This window comes from Dasypus novemcinctus, chromosome 1 (genome assembly GCF_030445035.2).
Source record: "Dasypus novemcinctus isolate mDasNov1 chromosome 1, mDasNov1.1.hap2, whole genome shotgun sequence".
Lineage (NCBI taxonomy): Eukaryota > Metazoa > Chordata > Mammalia > Cingulata > Dasypodidae > Dasypus > Dasypus novemcinctus.
Window position 1 is genome coordinate 43,815,507 of NC_080673.1, and position 16,066 is coordinate 43,831,572.

At 37.8% G+C, this 16,066-nt stretch overlaps 1 protein-coding gene and 1 pseudogene across 1 annotated transcript in view; one reads left to right on the forward strand and one right to left on the reverse strand.

The window, feature by feature from the left end:
* IQCM (IQ motif containing M) overlaps positions 1–16,066 on the forward strand; it is a 470,255-nt gene that overhangs the window by 58,699 nt on the left and 395,490 nt on the right. Inside the window, exons 4-5 of the mRNA XM_004479990.3 lie at positions 1,452–1,542; positions 5,510–5,592. Of these exons, the coding sequence (XP_004480047.2) occupies positions 1,452–1,542; positions 5,510–5,592 (174 nt within the window). The remainder of the gene's footprint in view (positions 1–1,451; positions 1,543–5,509; positions 5,593–16,066) is intronic.
* LOC101442354 (glutamine synthetase pseudogene) lies at positions 12,214–13,312 on the reverse strand (annotated as a pseudogene).

The window sequence follows — 16,066 nt, forward strand, 5'->3', positions numbered from 1 at the left end:
TGGTTGTGAGAATAAAATATGATAATAGATATATGGCGATTAGCATACTTAGCATATGGTAAATGTTTTTAAAATGTTGCTATTTTATAAGACTCAAACTTACAAATTCTTTCTCATGAACTGTAGTTCTTCATCTTAATATGATACTTTTCAAACTACCATGCGCCCTATGTAAGACTTGTCTTTTCAGCTCTAAGCCACACTCCAATGGAAGCGAGGCAGAACTTACCCCTTCACTGATGAGGAACCTCAGGCCCTGAGAGCTCCTAGAGGGGAGTGGAGGGGAGGGGAGGCGGGAGGAGCGGGGATCAGGCAGTGGAGCACAGCAGTGATGAGTATGGGTTTAGAGGCAGAGAGCCGTGGGTTCAGCTCCTGACTCTGCACCTGATAATCTGTAAGATCTTGGGCAGACTGCTTTTCTTCATCTGTGAAAGGGAATAATCACAGTACTACATCAGAAAGACTTTTCTGAGGCTGAAATGAGATACTTCACAGGAAATGCTAACCAAAACTCCTGGTACATTATAAATATTCAATAAATATTAGCATTCTGTTTTCCATGCCTCCAAAATCTTTATATTCTGTTTTATAAATTTAATCTCTAAATTACGTAAAGTGATGTCCTGTATTCTTCTATTGGTTAACATTGAAAGCCCAACCATCGTGTAAGTGGGATCGTCTAAAACAGAGGGTCTGGTCTCATGTGTTCTGTGTCTCAACATCACTGATCTAGTCACTAGGATGTGCTCAGTAGATACCAGATTTAAACTCGATTTAATATTTTTGCTATGATGTTTCAAACCATATATTAGGCCTATTGTAGATTAAGAGAAAATAATAGATCTTTAAAAATATTTATTTAATTTCTGTTTAGACTCCCAAAACTAGGTTTTTGTGTGTGTGTTTGTTTTTATTTTTAAAAATTTTTGGTGGTAGTTGTTTGAAGCAGGACCTTTGCTTTTTCTGGACTTCAGTTGTACTTTCTTTCAAATGGATGAGATTTTGGGTGGGAGAGCGTTCCTATTTGCATTAACTAATGATTGCTAAATTATTTTAAAAGAGCAGGCCCTCCTATAAAACTAAGCTGTATAATGATAATGATAATAATGCTGACCTGTATAAACGAGGCCGTTTATATCCACGGGTGTGTGCTGTGCTGTGCTGACATTTCTCTGTGTGCCCTCCTTTCTGATATATGTAGTTCATTTACTCTATATTTTTCAGTTCTAAATTTTAGTAATTGCAAAACATCTATGTAGCATGGGGTGAAAAAAACACTCAAATGTGTTTTTAGAGTATCTCTGCGTTAGTAATTTTTTTGAAAAATATTGTACCTCTTGTTATTAAAAAATCCATGATTTGCAATTTAATTTGAAAATAGGCATTAAGAGCTTGAAAACTAATAGGAGCACATGATTAAAGCTTTTTGTTTTGTTGTGTTTTAATTCCAGAACAAGTTAAACTGGGGAATATAGTAACTGATATTGAATCAGTGAGTAAAAAATTGGAGAAAGAAAAGCAACAGCCCTATGGGAAGTCCAGGTACTGTGTAATTAGCTAACCTATAGAAAATATGTACATTTGTTCTACTTTGCTAATATTCTCTGACCGTTTGTCGTGGTTTCTCAAGTCTACCTATTAACACTGTATGCATGAGGCTAATTTATCCTTCTGTTTGAGTCCCTCAAAGAATACCAATTATCAAAATTTTAGTTTTCAGTTCAATTAACTTTTGAACTGGAGGATGTCTGAGTAGCTAAGCAAACCATCTGGGTTTTACAGTGCATAAGCTCAAATCTAATTTGTGGCTTTCTTGAGAAAAATGCCATATTTTATGATAATATTACATAAGTTTAGAATTTTAATAGCTCATCTGTAGAATTATGGAGCAGACTAAGTTATAACTTTCCTTTTTAAATCTAATAATTTTAAAGTTAGTCTTTCACAGGAGGTGAGGCTGGTTCTACAGAGCAGTTTGAGCGCAGGAATTTTTAGCATTGCCTCTGCTTTCCAAAGGTGACTAGATATGGATAAGTTACTCTTTTGCATTATTCCACCAATTAGGATCACAGTCTTCAAGAAAACTTTAAAATCATGGATAAAATTGTTGGCTCTAAAACTACAGATGCAGCTTCTAATGGCCCTTCAGCACATATTTTGTAGAAACAATTATACTTGTAGAATATAAATACTGCTCTGTTCAAATGTATTTTTCAGTGGCCTGTTTAGCATTAATTCAAGGTCAGAAATTCTGGACAAATGGCACAGGTATAAATAATAGAAATTTGAGGAAAACAATGCCACAGGTATGAAGACTATCATGGATCTATGCTGTGAATGTGATTTTTAACATCAGAAGATCCATGCATAGAAGTAAACACTTTCTTGGCTTAAGTGTATTTGGAAGAGTGGCATATATTTGCTGTTTTAACACTGGGGGTTTGGTTTTATCTCTGGTAAGGAAAGATATTAATTGCAAAGAGAAAGAAATTATTGTGTTGAGAATTTACCAGTTTTAAAAATTTCCTGTTACACAATTTAGCCCAAGTCCCTGAGTGGTTCCAGCAGAGTAGTAGCTGTTTAAAGAGGAGTTAACACAGTAATTTAAACAAATAGTTTAGAATTTCAAGCAAGCTTTATGAGGTCAGTAATACAAGGAAGGATGGTAATGACTTAGGGGCAAGTGGATCATCACTAATAATAAACCTGATCAGATATAATATTGGTCCGTATAATGTCTTTCTCAAGAGAAATGAATATTTCCCAAAGAATTGCTTCTTCTGCAACTGGTGGAAAATAAAGGTCTCTTGGCACCCTAAATTCCCATTTTCACTTAAAACATGTCCTGCTTAATGAGAAAGATCAACACCCTTTGAAATTAAGAGCAAGTGCATGTGCTTCCAGTGACAAATTGGGGCACATAAAGCCTGAACTTCATTCCACCTGGGTTGCCTTGCCTTTATACATTGCTGGCTATTTGTGCTACCTCGTTTTCTACCTTAGCAGTTAGCTTCATTTCATTAATGTTAGAAATGTGATGGGAATGTAGAGGGAAATACAAATATATGCTTTGGGACATGGTGACTCGGGGTTTTAGAATACCTGTGTTTAACTAGACAAATAGAATGCTATTAGACTGAGATTTTTATTGAAACGTAGTTCACCACATAAATGAAGACAAGGAAACTTAGCAATGAGGATCTAAGCAGCAGAAAGAAACAAGGATCTCTCTGGAAATCAGGAAGGTAACTGATAACAGTGCAAGGACAGTCTCTAGGACTAATTAGCAACTGTTACCCAATTCTTTGTGATACTTCCAATAGGTGTCTGTATAAGAAAAATAGACCTCTGTGAGAGAAGTTGTATAATACACTATTAAAATTCCCCTGAAAATACCATGGAAAATACTAATTTTTTAACTGGTACATAACATTTTTAGCTAGATCATAAAAATATTGGTCCAAACAAAAGATATTTCCTTAGACAAAACATGAAGAAATAGGGCAGAATCTTACTAACTTATGATTTCTTCCTTTTCCCAAAATTTTTTCTATTTTTTAACTTGTAAAAGGTCAAAATTGAATACTTCTGCATTTCCACATTTAAAGTTAAAGAAGTGAAGTTCTTCAATATATATTTAAATTATAAATTCAAAGATTGTCATACATTAAAATATTCTTTTTATTACAATAATGGTAAGATATGGGTACATTCTAAATGTTAATTTTCCATCAACAAAATTCATTCATTATTCACTTATTTATAAGTGCTGATTTCTTAGTTAATAGTATTCTGCACCTTTGAAAATATGATAACTACCGTTCTGTAACTGAATTCTATAATTCAGGCACATTAGCCTTGATGTCCTATCTTAATTTCCTGACTAGTTAGGGTTTTCTATGTTGTTTCATGACAATTTGTGTTTACATTATTCTGATCAATTTAATTTTAACCAAATGAGGCCATTATAAAATAATGATAGTATCCCTTGTGGCGTTTCACATTTGTTTTCAAACAATCCTGCCATTTCACCTTAATGTTTGCAAAATATTTTAAGTGGATGAATTGTGGTCTATTTCTATTAGAATCTCTCATTAATGGGAAACTATTGAATAAAATATAATTAGTAGTTCTTATTCTGAAGTTAAATATATTTAACTATGGACCAGGTATTAGAAAGCAAAGTAAACTGTGGTCTGATCAGTGTGCCTTGGCCCCATTTATGGTGTCATACAAATAAATTTTAGAATTTCAAATGGAATTTTGCAAAGCTACCCGCAAAGTCAAGTCTCTAGTGTTTTTCCTTGAACAATATGAGATATCTTAATCCTCTGGCTAGCACTACTTGTGTGACCACATGAGTGAGAGTTAAACTAACAGATTCTCTGAGTTCAGCATTCATTTACTGATAATTGAGTACCTACTGTATGTAATGTGCTAAAGATCTGAACGGGACAGTCACAATCCCTTTCCTCATAGACCCTAGTTTTTTGGTGGGCCATTGACAAAATATTTTAAAGTCATAAAAAATTTATATAAACTTTGATCCAGCAATTCCCCTTCTAGGCACTTGTATTAAATAAAGGAAATAATTAGATGGTGCACAGATATGAATGTTCATAGATTGTCATCCTTGTGTATAAATAATAAAAAGGTGGAATCAGTCTAAATATCTAGCAAAAGGAAATTGGTAAAAAAACAACAATCCATATGTTAAAAACATACAATGGAATACTACTGTATAATGGGACAAAATAACAGGGTACATCTGTGTGCCTTTACCAAGGAAGATATTCGTAATATATTAGTAAGTATAAAATCTTGGTTAAAAAGTTCACAGAAATTTGTGTACACATAAACATAGCAAAGATATGGGATATATGGCACTTGTCAGCAGTGGCAAATGGAGTCAGTGTAAAGTAGTAATAAGGAACTTAGTTTCAGAAGTCCCATTTCAGAAGGCTTAGAATAGCACCCGGCCTGTAGTGAATATATAAGGGTTTGAAATTATTGCTAAACAGTGGTATGGTGCATTTAGGGTAATTTTGATTTTCTTCCTTGCTTACTTAATTACAGTTTCAAAAGTTTCCAGGTTGTACCTGATTTTTGATTTAGATGACTTTATTGAGGCTCTCCAAGTCATGATAGGAAAACATGTTACTTAAAAGATTTGCAAAAACAGTGAAGAAGTAGATAGGGCATTTGTTCATTTTCTTGACATTCTGTAAGATGGGGCTTGTTCAGAAAGCAAATGTTGCCATTTGTTATCCTTTTTCAGAGCCTGCAAAATTTTTCTTTCTTTCAACAACAAATATTCATGGATGGCCTACAATGGTGTCCCTCATTCTTCCAGGCTCTGAGGTACTACACATGTAGTCTCGATTGACAGGAGAAAAGTGGTTTTGTTTCTGTGATTCCCATCTGATCCTGTAACATTAATCTTGAAGATTCATATTACACAATAGGCCTAGTCAATCACTTAAGAGCTAACTTTATGTTTTGAAAATAGGATATTGGATACCTTCCCCATCCACCTTGGCTTGCCCTTGCAACATTTGACCTCTTCTTCCATGGGACTTCTGAAGGGAAATGGTGAGTCTCACAGTATAAATGTCAATAGAAGCCCAATGACTTTCATTATTTTGCATTCATATAATGTAAAACAAAGAGCTAGTATTGAACAGAGTACTTCCTTTATATTTCATTTCAAATACTATATCAAAAGATAAAGAGATTTTGGAAACAACCACTTATAACTAATTTTCAGCTTCTTTATTTGAACTTGAGAGTCAGATGTTTTCCATGTGTGTGAATAAGGATATTATAAAGATGAATTCCTGTAATTTAAAAACTTTTACTGGGAAGTAGACTTGGCCCAATGGATAGGGCATCCGCCTATCACATGGGAGGTCCACAGTTCAAACCCTGGGCCTCCTTGACCTGTGTGGAGCTGGCCCACGTGCAGTGCTGATGAGCACAAGGAGTGCCCTGCCACGCAGGGGTGTTCCCCATGTAGGGGAGCCCCACGCGCAAGGAGTGCACCCCGTAAGGAGAGCCACCCAGTGTGAAAGAAAGTACAGCCTGCCCAGGAATGGTGCTTCACACACAGAGAGCTGACACAAGATGATGTAACCAAAAGAAACACAGACTCCTTGTGCCGCTGATAAAGATAGAAGTGGTCACAGAAGAACACACAGCGAATGGACACAGAGAGCAGACAACTGGGGGAGAGGGAAGGGGAGAGAAATAAATAAAAAAAAAATCTTTAAAAAAGTTTATTGAAAAAAAGCAAAAACTTTTACTATAGTTGATTTATTGTTATTTTTAAAAAATATATAATTATTTAAAAGAAAATATGTATGATTCTTTGAAGTCCCCCAAGTGAGTTTGAGGAACTCTCTGGAACTAGGTGAGCTATTTGAAGACCTAGGGGCCTATTGATTCAAAGAAACTATTTTATAGTTTTCCTTCTTTTAATTTGCTACTTATGTTCTTCAGCTTCAGGCTGTCATTAAGAGAAAACTCTTAGTGGGACATTGATTTTGGAAGAAAGTTTTCTAAGTTTGCAGAATAAATTCCTCCTTGGGTTTTCAAGGAGCTCTTGCATAAAATGTCTTTTACTCCACTATAGTTTTACCAGTCTATATTTATATAGCTTATTATAGAAAGAATTCAAGCATCAAGTGGAGGTTCATTTCCAACTTGAATTCTTTGAAACACATTCTCATTAACCCCATCAATATTCACCAAGACATATTTGTGAATGTAATGTCAGAATTGTGAAGATGTACAGTAGGTCAGTTTTTGAATTTTGATTGCTATTTTGGTCCATGACTTAAATTCTTTAAAGGCTTGATCAAAATCAGAGTAACAAAATAATTGCATGGATCTCTATTGAATCTCGAAGTGAATAAGTATGTGAGAAGTAAATAATAGCAAATATTCCTCATCAGGTATAGAATCTGATGGGTGGGAGATAGTTTTAACAGAAAATAATCTTGAAATATGACAACCCTGAAAGCTGAGGTCTATAACCCTTGACTACCTTATCCTCTTAAAATTCTAATTCTGTGACATTTAGAGTTTTTGGAGATTATCTAAGATTAATGAAAGCTTCTGCTATTCAAATGCCATCCACCTCAGATGAATCACATATACTTTCGTTTTGCAGAGTAGCTTCTTAACTTGTTGAAGGGTTTGGTAGTTTTCATGCCTTCAGTGTGAATATAAAAATTCATTTTCATCTTCTTTTTTTTTTTTTTAAAGATTTTTATTTTTATTTATTTAATTCCCCTATTCCCCTCCCCTCCCCCGGTTGTCTGTTCTTGGTGTCTATTTGCTGCGTCTTGTTTCTTTTGTCCGCTTCTGTTGTCGTCAGCGGCAGAGGAAGTGTGGGCGGCGCCATTCCTGGGCAGGCTGCACTTTCTTTCGCGCTGGGCAGCTCTCCCCATGGGTGCACTCCTTGCGCGTGGGGCTCCCCTACGTGGGGGACACCCCTGTGTGACACGGCACTCCTTGCGCGCATCAGCACTGCGCATGGGCCAGCTCCACACGGGTCAAGGAGGCCCGGGGTTTGAACCGTGGACCTCCCATGTGGTAGACGGACGTCCTAACCACTGGGCCAAAGTCCGTTTCCCCATTTTCATCTTCTTCTTCCACGTGTCTGGAGCTTGCTGTAAAGGTTTGAGCCTTGTTTATTTAATGATAAATAAAAGATGGTGGACCTTTCTAAAATGTTTGTTGAAGGAATCCCGGCTTCCAGGTACAGATTATTATGAAGTGGAAGACTGGCAGAATTTGCAGTCACCTATATGATATGTTTTGAGATTTGCTGGAAGGTCTACCGATGCAGCTGTGATCTGCAGTAATATGAGAAATATATACTAATGGGACCATAGTTTCATGGATGCCATCATAGTGCCTGGCACAGAGAAGGCAAATAAGTGAATGAGTGAATGAATGAATATAATTTAAAGATATGCCTGTTTCTGCATAGTAGGCTAAATCTTGATGAAAACTGTTAAAGAAAAAGCATTTGGGGAAGTAAACTAGAATAATAACAACAATGAGTATAAACATGTAAAAGAAGGCACTGGATATTACTGTTACCATTTTTATTTAAACTGTTTATATGGAGAATCTAAACATTAACAGCAAAATAAGTAAATCTTATGTGCTTTAGTTTCATATTTTAAAACCAAATTATCGGTCAGGTTATTGGTTTTATGATATTATAGTTCTCTCAATACTTTTATAACTTCCATGAGGAATTGGAAGGTTGAAAATGCTGAAAGTATAAAAACTTGCAATAAAATGAGTATTTCCAAATTCTATAGGGCAACTATTCTTTCTTCTTTGCAAGGAAATGTATCTTTAATTAAATAAAAACAGGGATTTCATGATTCCTTTGTTGTATGTGAAGTTTCATTTTGTTTTGTTTGCAGCCAAACCACACTTTCATAATTGCAACAACATTTTTTTTTAAAAGTAAGAAATGTCTGATGGCCTATGGCCAGCAATTTATTATTGTAACCTATTGGTAAAGTGTGAAAAAAAAAATTGTTTTTTTTCCTATCTGTATAACCTTGGTGTGGTCCTTGTTTTGTATTTTGGGTGAAAAATAATGATGACACCTCTCTGCTTAATTCTTTTAGTTCATTTTCTGTCTACAGTCTAAAAAATCTGCACAACAAAGCTTTTTCTCCCTGTTCTTATTATAATAGTATTTAGTTTAGTAAGTTATAGCTTCAGTGAATGTCTGAAAAATTCACTGAGGTCTGTCTATTAATAGAATGTAACTTAAATGGTGAGACAATGTAACTCTTGCCATTTTCTCTTTGGTGTATGGTAATTTACTGGATTCTTCGATTAATATTGTCCAATCTTTTTTAGAATAAATACATAAATGGTTATTACTAAGGAGAAAGAACAGAGAATTATAACAGCAATTAAGTCAAAATTTTTTATTTAAATAATGTGTTATGTGCTTGGAACTTTGCCTTTTAAAGGAGCACAGCATAGTGTTTAAGCATGAGGGCACTGAAGTTAGTCTAATGAGATTTGAATTCTGGCTCTGCCAGTTTCCAGCTGGGAAACTTCTTACAGGTTACTTAATCAGTCTGTGACTCAGTTTCCTTATTTGTAAAATGAGCAATAATGACTAACAAGCTTGAAGTTTTTGATAATGCTTGTAAAGTGCATAATGTAATTCCTGGTGCTTAATAAAATTGAATTATGAGTATTAGCTACAATTCTCTAGGTAAAAACAAATTGTAAAACATAATAGACTAAAAAAAATCTGGTATTTGGTGACCTAGACTTGATTCTTTCTTAAAGGATTTGTTACTATTAGCACAAGGCATGCCTCATTACAATACTGATTTACTAATACTGTCACTGCACTGAACTCAGGAAGTACAGTTTATTATTTTTTAAATACATCGTTTGTATTCCTTCATGGACTCAATTGTTTTCACCATTGTCATTGTTAGCATTTTGCTGTTTCTTACCTTCCTATTTCAGTAAATTTGTAGGTCACTCATACTGGTTGTATTAGTCGGCCAAAGGGGTGCTGACGCAAAATACCAAAAATCTGTTGGCTTTTATAAAGGGTATTTATTTGGGATAGAAGGTTACAGTTACCAGGCCATAAAATGCTAGTTTCTTCCCTCACCAAAGCCATGTGTTCAAGCAAGATGACTGCCAGCGTCTGCAAGGGTTCAGGCTTCCTCTTCCTTTCAAGGCTCCATGGTCCCAACTTCTTCCAATATCAGCTGTAGGCTGGGGTAAGTCTCTTCTCTCTCCTGGGACTTGTTTCTCTCTGGGACTTTGCTGTTCCTGCTCTCTCCACAAGGCCAGCTGTAAACTGTCAAGCAAATGGCTCATCTCTCTTCCGCTGGCCTCTGCCATCTGATTGAGCCTTCTCTCTTTTCTCATGTATCTGCTTCTCTGTGCATTTACTTCCCAGGGCTCCAGCATTAAAACTCCAACTAACTCTTCTGCCGTGTAGTTTCCTCTGTGAGCCCCCACCCACCAAGGGGGTGGGGACTCAATCTCTTACTGATGTGGCCCAATCAAAACCTTAATCAGGGAAGCAGACTTGGCCCAATGGATAGGGTGTCCACCTACAATATGGGAGGTCCACGGTTCAAACCCTGGGCCTCCTTGACCCATGTGGAGCTGGCCCATGTGCAGTGCTGATGCATGCAAGGAATGCCATGCCACGCAGGGGTGTCCCCCGCATAGGGAAGCCCCATGCACAGGGAGTGCGCCCTGCAAGGAGAGTCACCCAGTGCGAAAGAAAGTGCAGCCTGCCCAGGAATGGCACCGCCCACACGGAGAGCTGACACAACAAGATGATGCAACAAAAAGAAACACAGATTCCCGGTGCCACTGATAAGGATAGAAGTGGACACAGAAGAACAAATAGTGAATGGACACAGAGAACAGACAACTTGGGGTGGGGTGCAGTGGGGTGGGCAAGGGGAGAGAAATAAATAAAAAATAAATCTTTAAAAAAAAACCTTAATCATAATTTAATCAAATGAAAGTGAAACCTCTGAATCCAATCTAATCTTTTTGTTTTTTAATGTTAGGTTGATTTTTAAGAGATGCTCTGGGCTGTTACAGTTTGTTTACAATGAGGAATTATCTAACTGTGAACATACTTGTGCATGGCAATTAGAAGTCATCATGGCAAGAGAAAACCACAGCCTATTTGCTACAGCCAAGACAAAAATAACCAGAAAACAGTAGGGAAAATGTAGGGTTAAGGTAGGATTAGCTTGTTTTTCTTATTATAAAAGGAAAAAAAAAATGACTCTTCAGAAATCTTAAAGGAAAGGAATACCTTGCACTCATGGAAAAAGACACTGGAATACAAAATTACAATTGTGCCACTCCAGGCTTTCCCAATCTCTTCAAAGGGCAGAGGTGGGAAGACTTGAAGCCAACAAGCAATTCTGTAAAATAGAAATACTTAGAAATCCTACAAATATGATTAAAATCTAAATTTGTTTTGCTTTAAATTTTTTTTTAATATATCAAAAGGCCTGCTTTAGTGGCATGCTACTCCCACCAGAAAATAACCCCAGCACTCCCCCCCGCCCCGCCTTGGTTGGGAACATGCTTAAGCTGACCAGCCAACTCATAATGCTAACACCCCATGTGTGTACAAGCACACGTGTATCTTTTAATGCAGAGCCACCAGACTCAGTGACTGCCACTGCTAGAGGAACCTGCTTCGACCTGATAATGGACCCATTTCCTTTTCCTTCAAAAATGTAGACAGGGCACAACCAAAGTCCTTAAGTGGTAGGGAAGGAATAATGGCCCTAAGTAGCCAACTTTTCAAGCAATGTCTCTCCCACCCCCACTCAAAAGGAGATCCTTCTTCTAATCAGACTTGCATCAAATTTGCCTCCTGGTGCTTAGAATGTTTTGGGGTTTTTTTTGGTTTTTGTTTCTTTGCCTTTAGAAAAACACACATATGCACATACCCAATTACATAATTTTTTTTGCTTTTACATTTAAATATAAAAATACTACTCTGCTTTGTGTCATAAATGGAGGACCAAGTGATAGGAACTTTTTCTTCTTAAGGTAGAGGTATCTATCAGTTAATCCTTTGAGCTTTGTCTTTAGGCTAGGGCATTTAGCCCTGAGCCAGGGAAGCATAACACCCAAGAGACCAAGAGCATTTTCCTTCTGATCTCCCTAACCTTCTTTATTTACTAATTCCCACTTCTAAGTTGGTTATAATGTTTTAAAAATGGAACTTCCCCCCAAAGGGAGGAAGTATTCTAACTATAGAGCAGTCAGGACCCCTCACCTTCAGCTACCTCACAGAAAAAGTACTGCTCTCCCTTCACAAACTCAGATGCTCTCTGTCCAGACAGCTGTGCCCACTGGACAAACACACCTGATTAAATGCAAGCAGTGGTTAGGTCTCCTCACCCCCCTCCCCACTAATGTGCTATTGACTCAGTCTTCTAAAGCTTCAATGAGAGGAAAAAAGGGGTGGGGTGGGATGGGTGTACAGAGATTAAGAATTTGACCCCTCAACCCTGACCCGAAAAAGCAAGAGTTATTAACTGGACCTGAGGAATAATATTCTGCCCTTTGAGTTACAGCTAGTAGGACAATTGGAAGAGAGGGAAAGTGGGCGAGGGATGAAGAACTGGGAGGAGTTTGATGGCTGAAGGTCTAGTCCACTTAGTTTTCATACTGGAAGGGCTCATTGCCAGTGTCGTTGAGAAGACACGTGCGAATGGGGGATTCTGTCACTGCAAAGGGGTCACAGTTGGCAGATGGGCAGCGGTCTTTAAGATAACCCTTCTTCTCTTGGCCAACAGTCCAGGGAATGCAGATAATGGTGCTACTGTTGGCCACGCCAGCAGAAAAATCATTGATGTTTGAGGTTTCGGCTAGGTGCCAGGCATTGTCCAGCCCCCACTTGGGATTGTAGACACTTACTTAGTTTCTTGATGGACTCCTCAATGTACTTCAGACCATTCTTTTCTCACATGGCCTTGGTGCTGAAGTTGGTATGGTAGCCTGTACCATTCCAGTTCCACAGAATGAGCTTAGGATCAAAGGTTGCTATCACACCAATGTCCTTGCATACACAATGCAAGATGAAACAGGCCACCCAGAGATGGTCTCCCATGTCAATTCCTTCACAGGGCCCTATCTGGAATTCCCCCACTGAGCAGGCATGACCTCAACATTTGTTCCTCCAATCTTGATGCTCACGTACAAGCAGGCCTGGTAGTGTGCCTCCACAATGTCTCTGGTGTAGGCTCTGTCTGCTCCCACGCTACAGTAATAGGGACCTTGGGGCCCAGGGAAGCCATTGGAACGCCAACTGAAGGGGTGCCCATCTGTTCCCATAAGGATATATTCCCACTCCATTCCAGACCAGCAGACCAGGGATGCTGGTTGCTCACCCTGTCCGTTATCTGTTTGCAGGTGTACCTCAAATTGGTCTGTAGGCTTTCAGTTGTACTTGAACACTTCATAGAACACCAACCTGCTGGGTCCTTGTGGAAAGAGTCCCAAAACATGGCAATAGGGCTGAGATACTTGTCACTGTTGGAACCTTCAGACTGAAAAGTACTAGAGCCATAAAAATTCCATTTGGGCAGCTCTTCTATAACTTGGGCTCACTGTCCAGGATGCATATCTTGCAGCACAGTCCTTCTCCAGTGCCATCGATCCAGATATACATGTCTTGGACTTTCTTGCCCTGAGACAGAGCCATATAAAGCTGCTTGATGCCTTTGATCAAGTGGGAACTTGCTGAGATGGCCATAGTGGAAGGTGTTCTGCGCCATGAGCAGGACCAAGAACAGGCAGGCCGTGAGAGCAAGGCCAGGCAAGGAGGCTGGATTTCCAGGTCAGACGCTTCCAGTATAATCCAATATGCCCAGAGGAACAGACTAGTTTACAAACATAATCCAATATCTATTTTTGGAATTCATAAACAATATCAAACTACTACATTGGTATTTCTCAAATACACTTTCACTGTGTAATTTCAGAACTTCCTCCCTGTCTTCATGATTTTAAGGGAATAGGCCCATGATAGATACTCTTTTATTTAGAAAAAACACACTGGTAGATGTTTTCAAAAGGAAGTTCTTGGAAGGAGGAGGTTGTGTCAGAGAAGGCTACATTGCTCTACATCAAAACCAACTCCCTGTATGGTCTTGTGCAAATCCCTTCAATGCTCTGGCCTTTAGTTTTTCCATCTGTAATCCTCAAAGAAAGAATGAAACTGCCCTCAAAGAGATGAAAGATTAGAAAAATCTTTTTTTCTGTATGGTTGCTTCTCATCTCCACATTGCCTTTGGCAGGAAAGAAGAGCGGTCTCGCAGATTCTTCTCTTGACAAGATTCCTTAACTTTCCCTACTTGCCCGTGGTCACAGCCTTGCCACCACCCTCTGCCTTGAGACATTAAAGATGAACCTCATGAACTATGTTCTTTAAATCTCTCTACCTGGGTCTCCAAGACACTAGAATTTCCAGATCACCTCTTATCACCAAAATCCCACCCTACATAATTCTGTATGTCTTTTTTGACCTCATTTTTCATCCTCCTCCACCTGAAACCTATTTGCTATGCTCTCATAACTCATAGCCAATAACCAGTTAAAACTCTAAATCCTTAAAATATTGTAAAGGTTTCCTTTACCTTCTTGGTCTAACTGAAATCTATGCCCTGCCCCTGAATCCTGAGGGTATTTATTCCTCTGTTCTCCTGTCAAATGATACCACTTTTCTCTCTTAGGTTTCCCACCTGAGGGATTTGTGTCCTTGTTCCTTATTGTTTCCAGACCAGTCTCCCTTTCTCTTCCCTAAAAATTCCTACCTTTGAATTTCATTTCATCAAATTATATACTCCATTACCTCTCTTTCTTGTTTAATCTATTGATTTATAACCTTCCTCTCATTCCTTGAAGAGTTTAGTCCCTGGTTCCTTGTCACTCTCTCTAACACTAGCCCTGCTATAATTCTTGGCTATTTTGATATCCAAATAAATATGCTCTGCAATTCAGTAGTTTATCAACTCTTTGAGCTTTTCTTCTTCAATGATTTGCTCTCCATCATACCACAGATATTTTCTGATACTTATGTCTTAGAGAACTTGTCTTTACGAATAATTACAATACTTCCAAAATTTCACTTTGAAGCACACCTCCCTCCAACCATAACACTCTTAAACCTCAAAAATATTTAACTGCCACTCAGACCATAAATGGAGTCTTGGGCTCCAATGTTTATAGGAGGTCTGAGTCTTGATTTTTGCATTTCTTCTCTAGTTACAATTCCCTTGCTTATTGAGTTCCATGACTTTAAATACCATTTATATGCTGTTGACTCTACACTTGTATCTCCAGCCTGATATTAATTACCCTAAACTCCAGCTCACATTCAACAGCTTAATCAGCATTTCTACCTGGATTTTTATAGGCATTTCAAACCTAATGTGTCTGTATTAGTCAGCCAAAGGGGTGCTGATGCAAAATACCAGAAATCGGTTGGTTTTGATAAAGGGTACTTATTTGGGGTAGAAGCTTACAGTTACCAGGCCATAAAGCATAAGTTGCTTTCCTCACCAAAGCCTTTTCCCATGGGTTGGAGCAAGATGGCTGCCAATGTCTGCCAGAGTTAAGACTTCCTGGGTTGCCATGTCTTTTTTCTGTGAATCCCACCCACCAAGCGGTGGGGATTCAATGCCCTACTGATGTGGCCCAATCAAAGCCATAATCATAGTTTAATCAAGTAAAAGTGAAATCTCAGATAGACCAGTTTACAGATATAATCCAACATCTATTTTTGGAATTCATAAGTAATATGAAACTGCTACAGTATCCAACTCAGAAACTTTGTTCTCTCTGCCTGGATATCTTTTCCTTAGATATAACAGGCATCACTTCCTCACAACTTTCAGAGTTTTATTGAAATGCCTCCTTATCATTTACACATCCCTGACCATCCAATTATAGCAGCAATCACATCTCTCAGCCTGATCAGCCTCTCCTGCTTTATTTTGATCTCTAGCTCTTAAGATCACTGGACATATTACCCATTTTACTTACATGCTTTGTCTGCCTTCTGTTAGAATGTAAACTCTATGAAGGCAGATACATTTGACTGATTTGTTCAGTCAAATATATATGCCGAAAATAATGTCCGGTACGTATAAGGTGCTTACTCTATCTTTTTGGATGAATGAAGATACTTCTATTTTATTTTTAAAAGACTTGTACTAATTTTGTCATATATATTTTTTCTTTTCAATGAGGAAAATTATCTAATTTATTTGAACAAATATTTTCACTCATGGAGCTCAATAATGCTGTTTTCATTTTGAATAAAAATACAGCTGAAAAAAAAATAAAGCTTTTTTTTTCCTTTTTTCTTTTCCTGGGAACACGGTAAACAATTGTGCAGGGAAAGCCTTCTGGTTAAATATTAAAAGATAATTTTTAAAACCTGGCTGAACTGACAGAAATGCATGAAAATAATAAAACCAGAAAATATGTGAAGGCCTGATTCCAT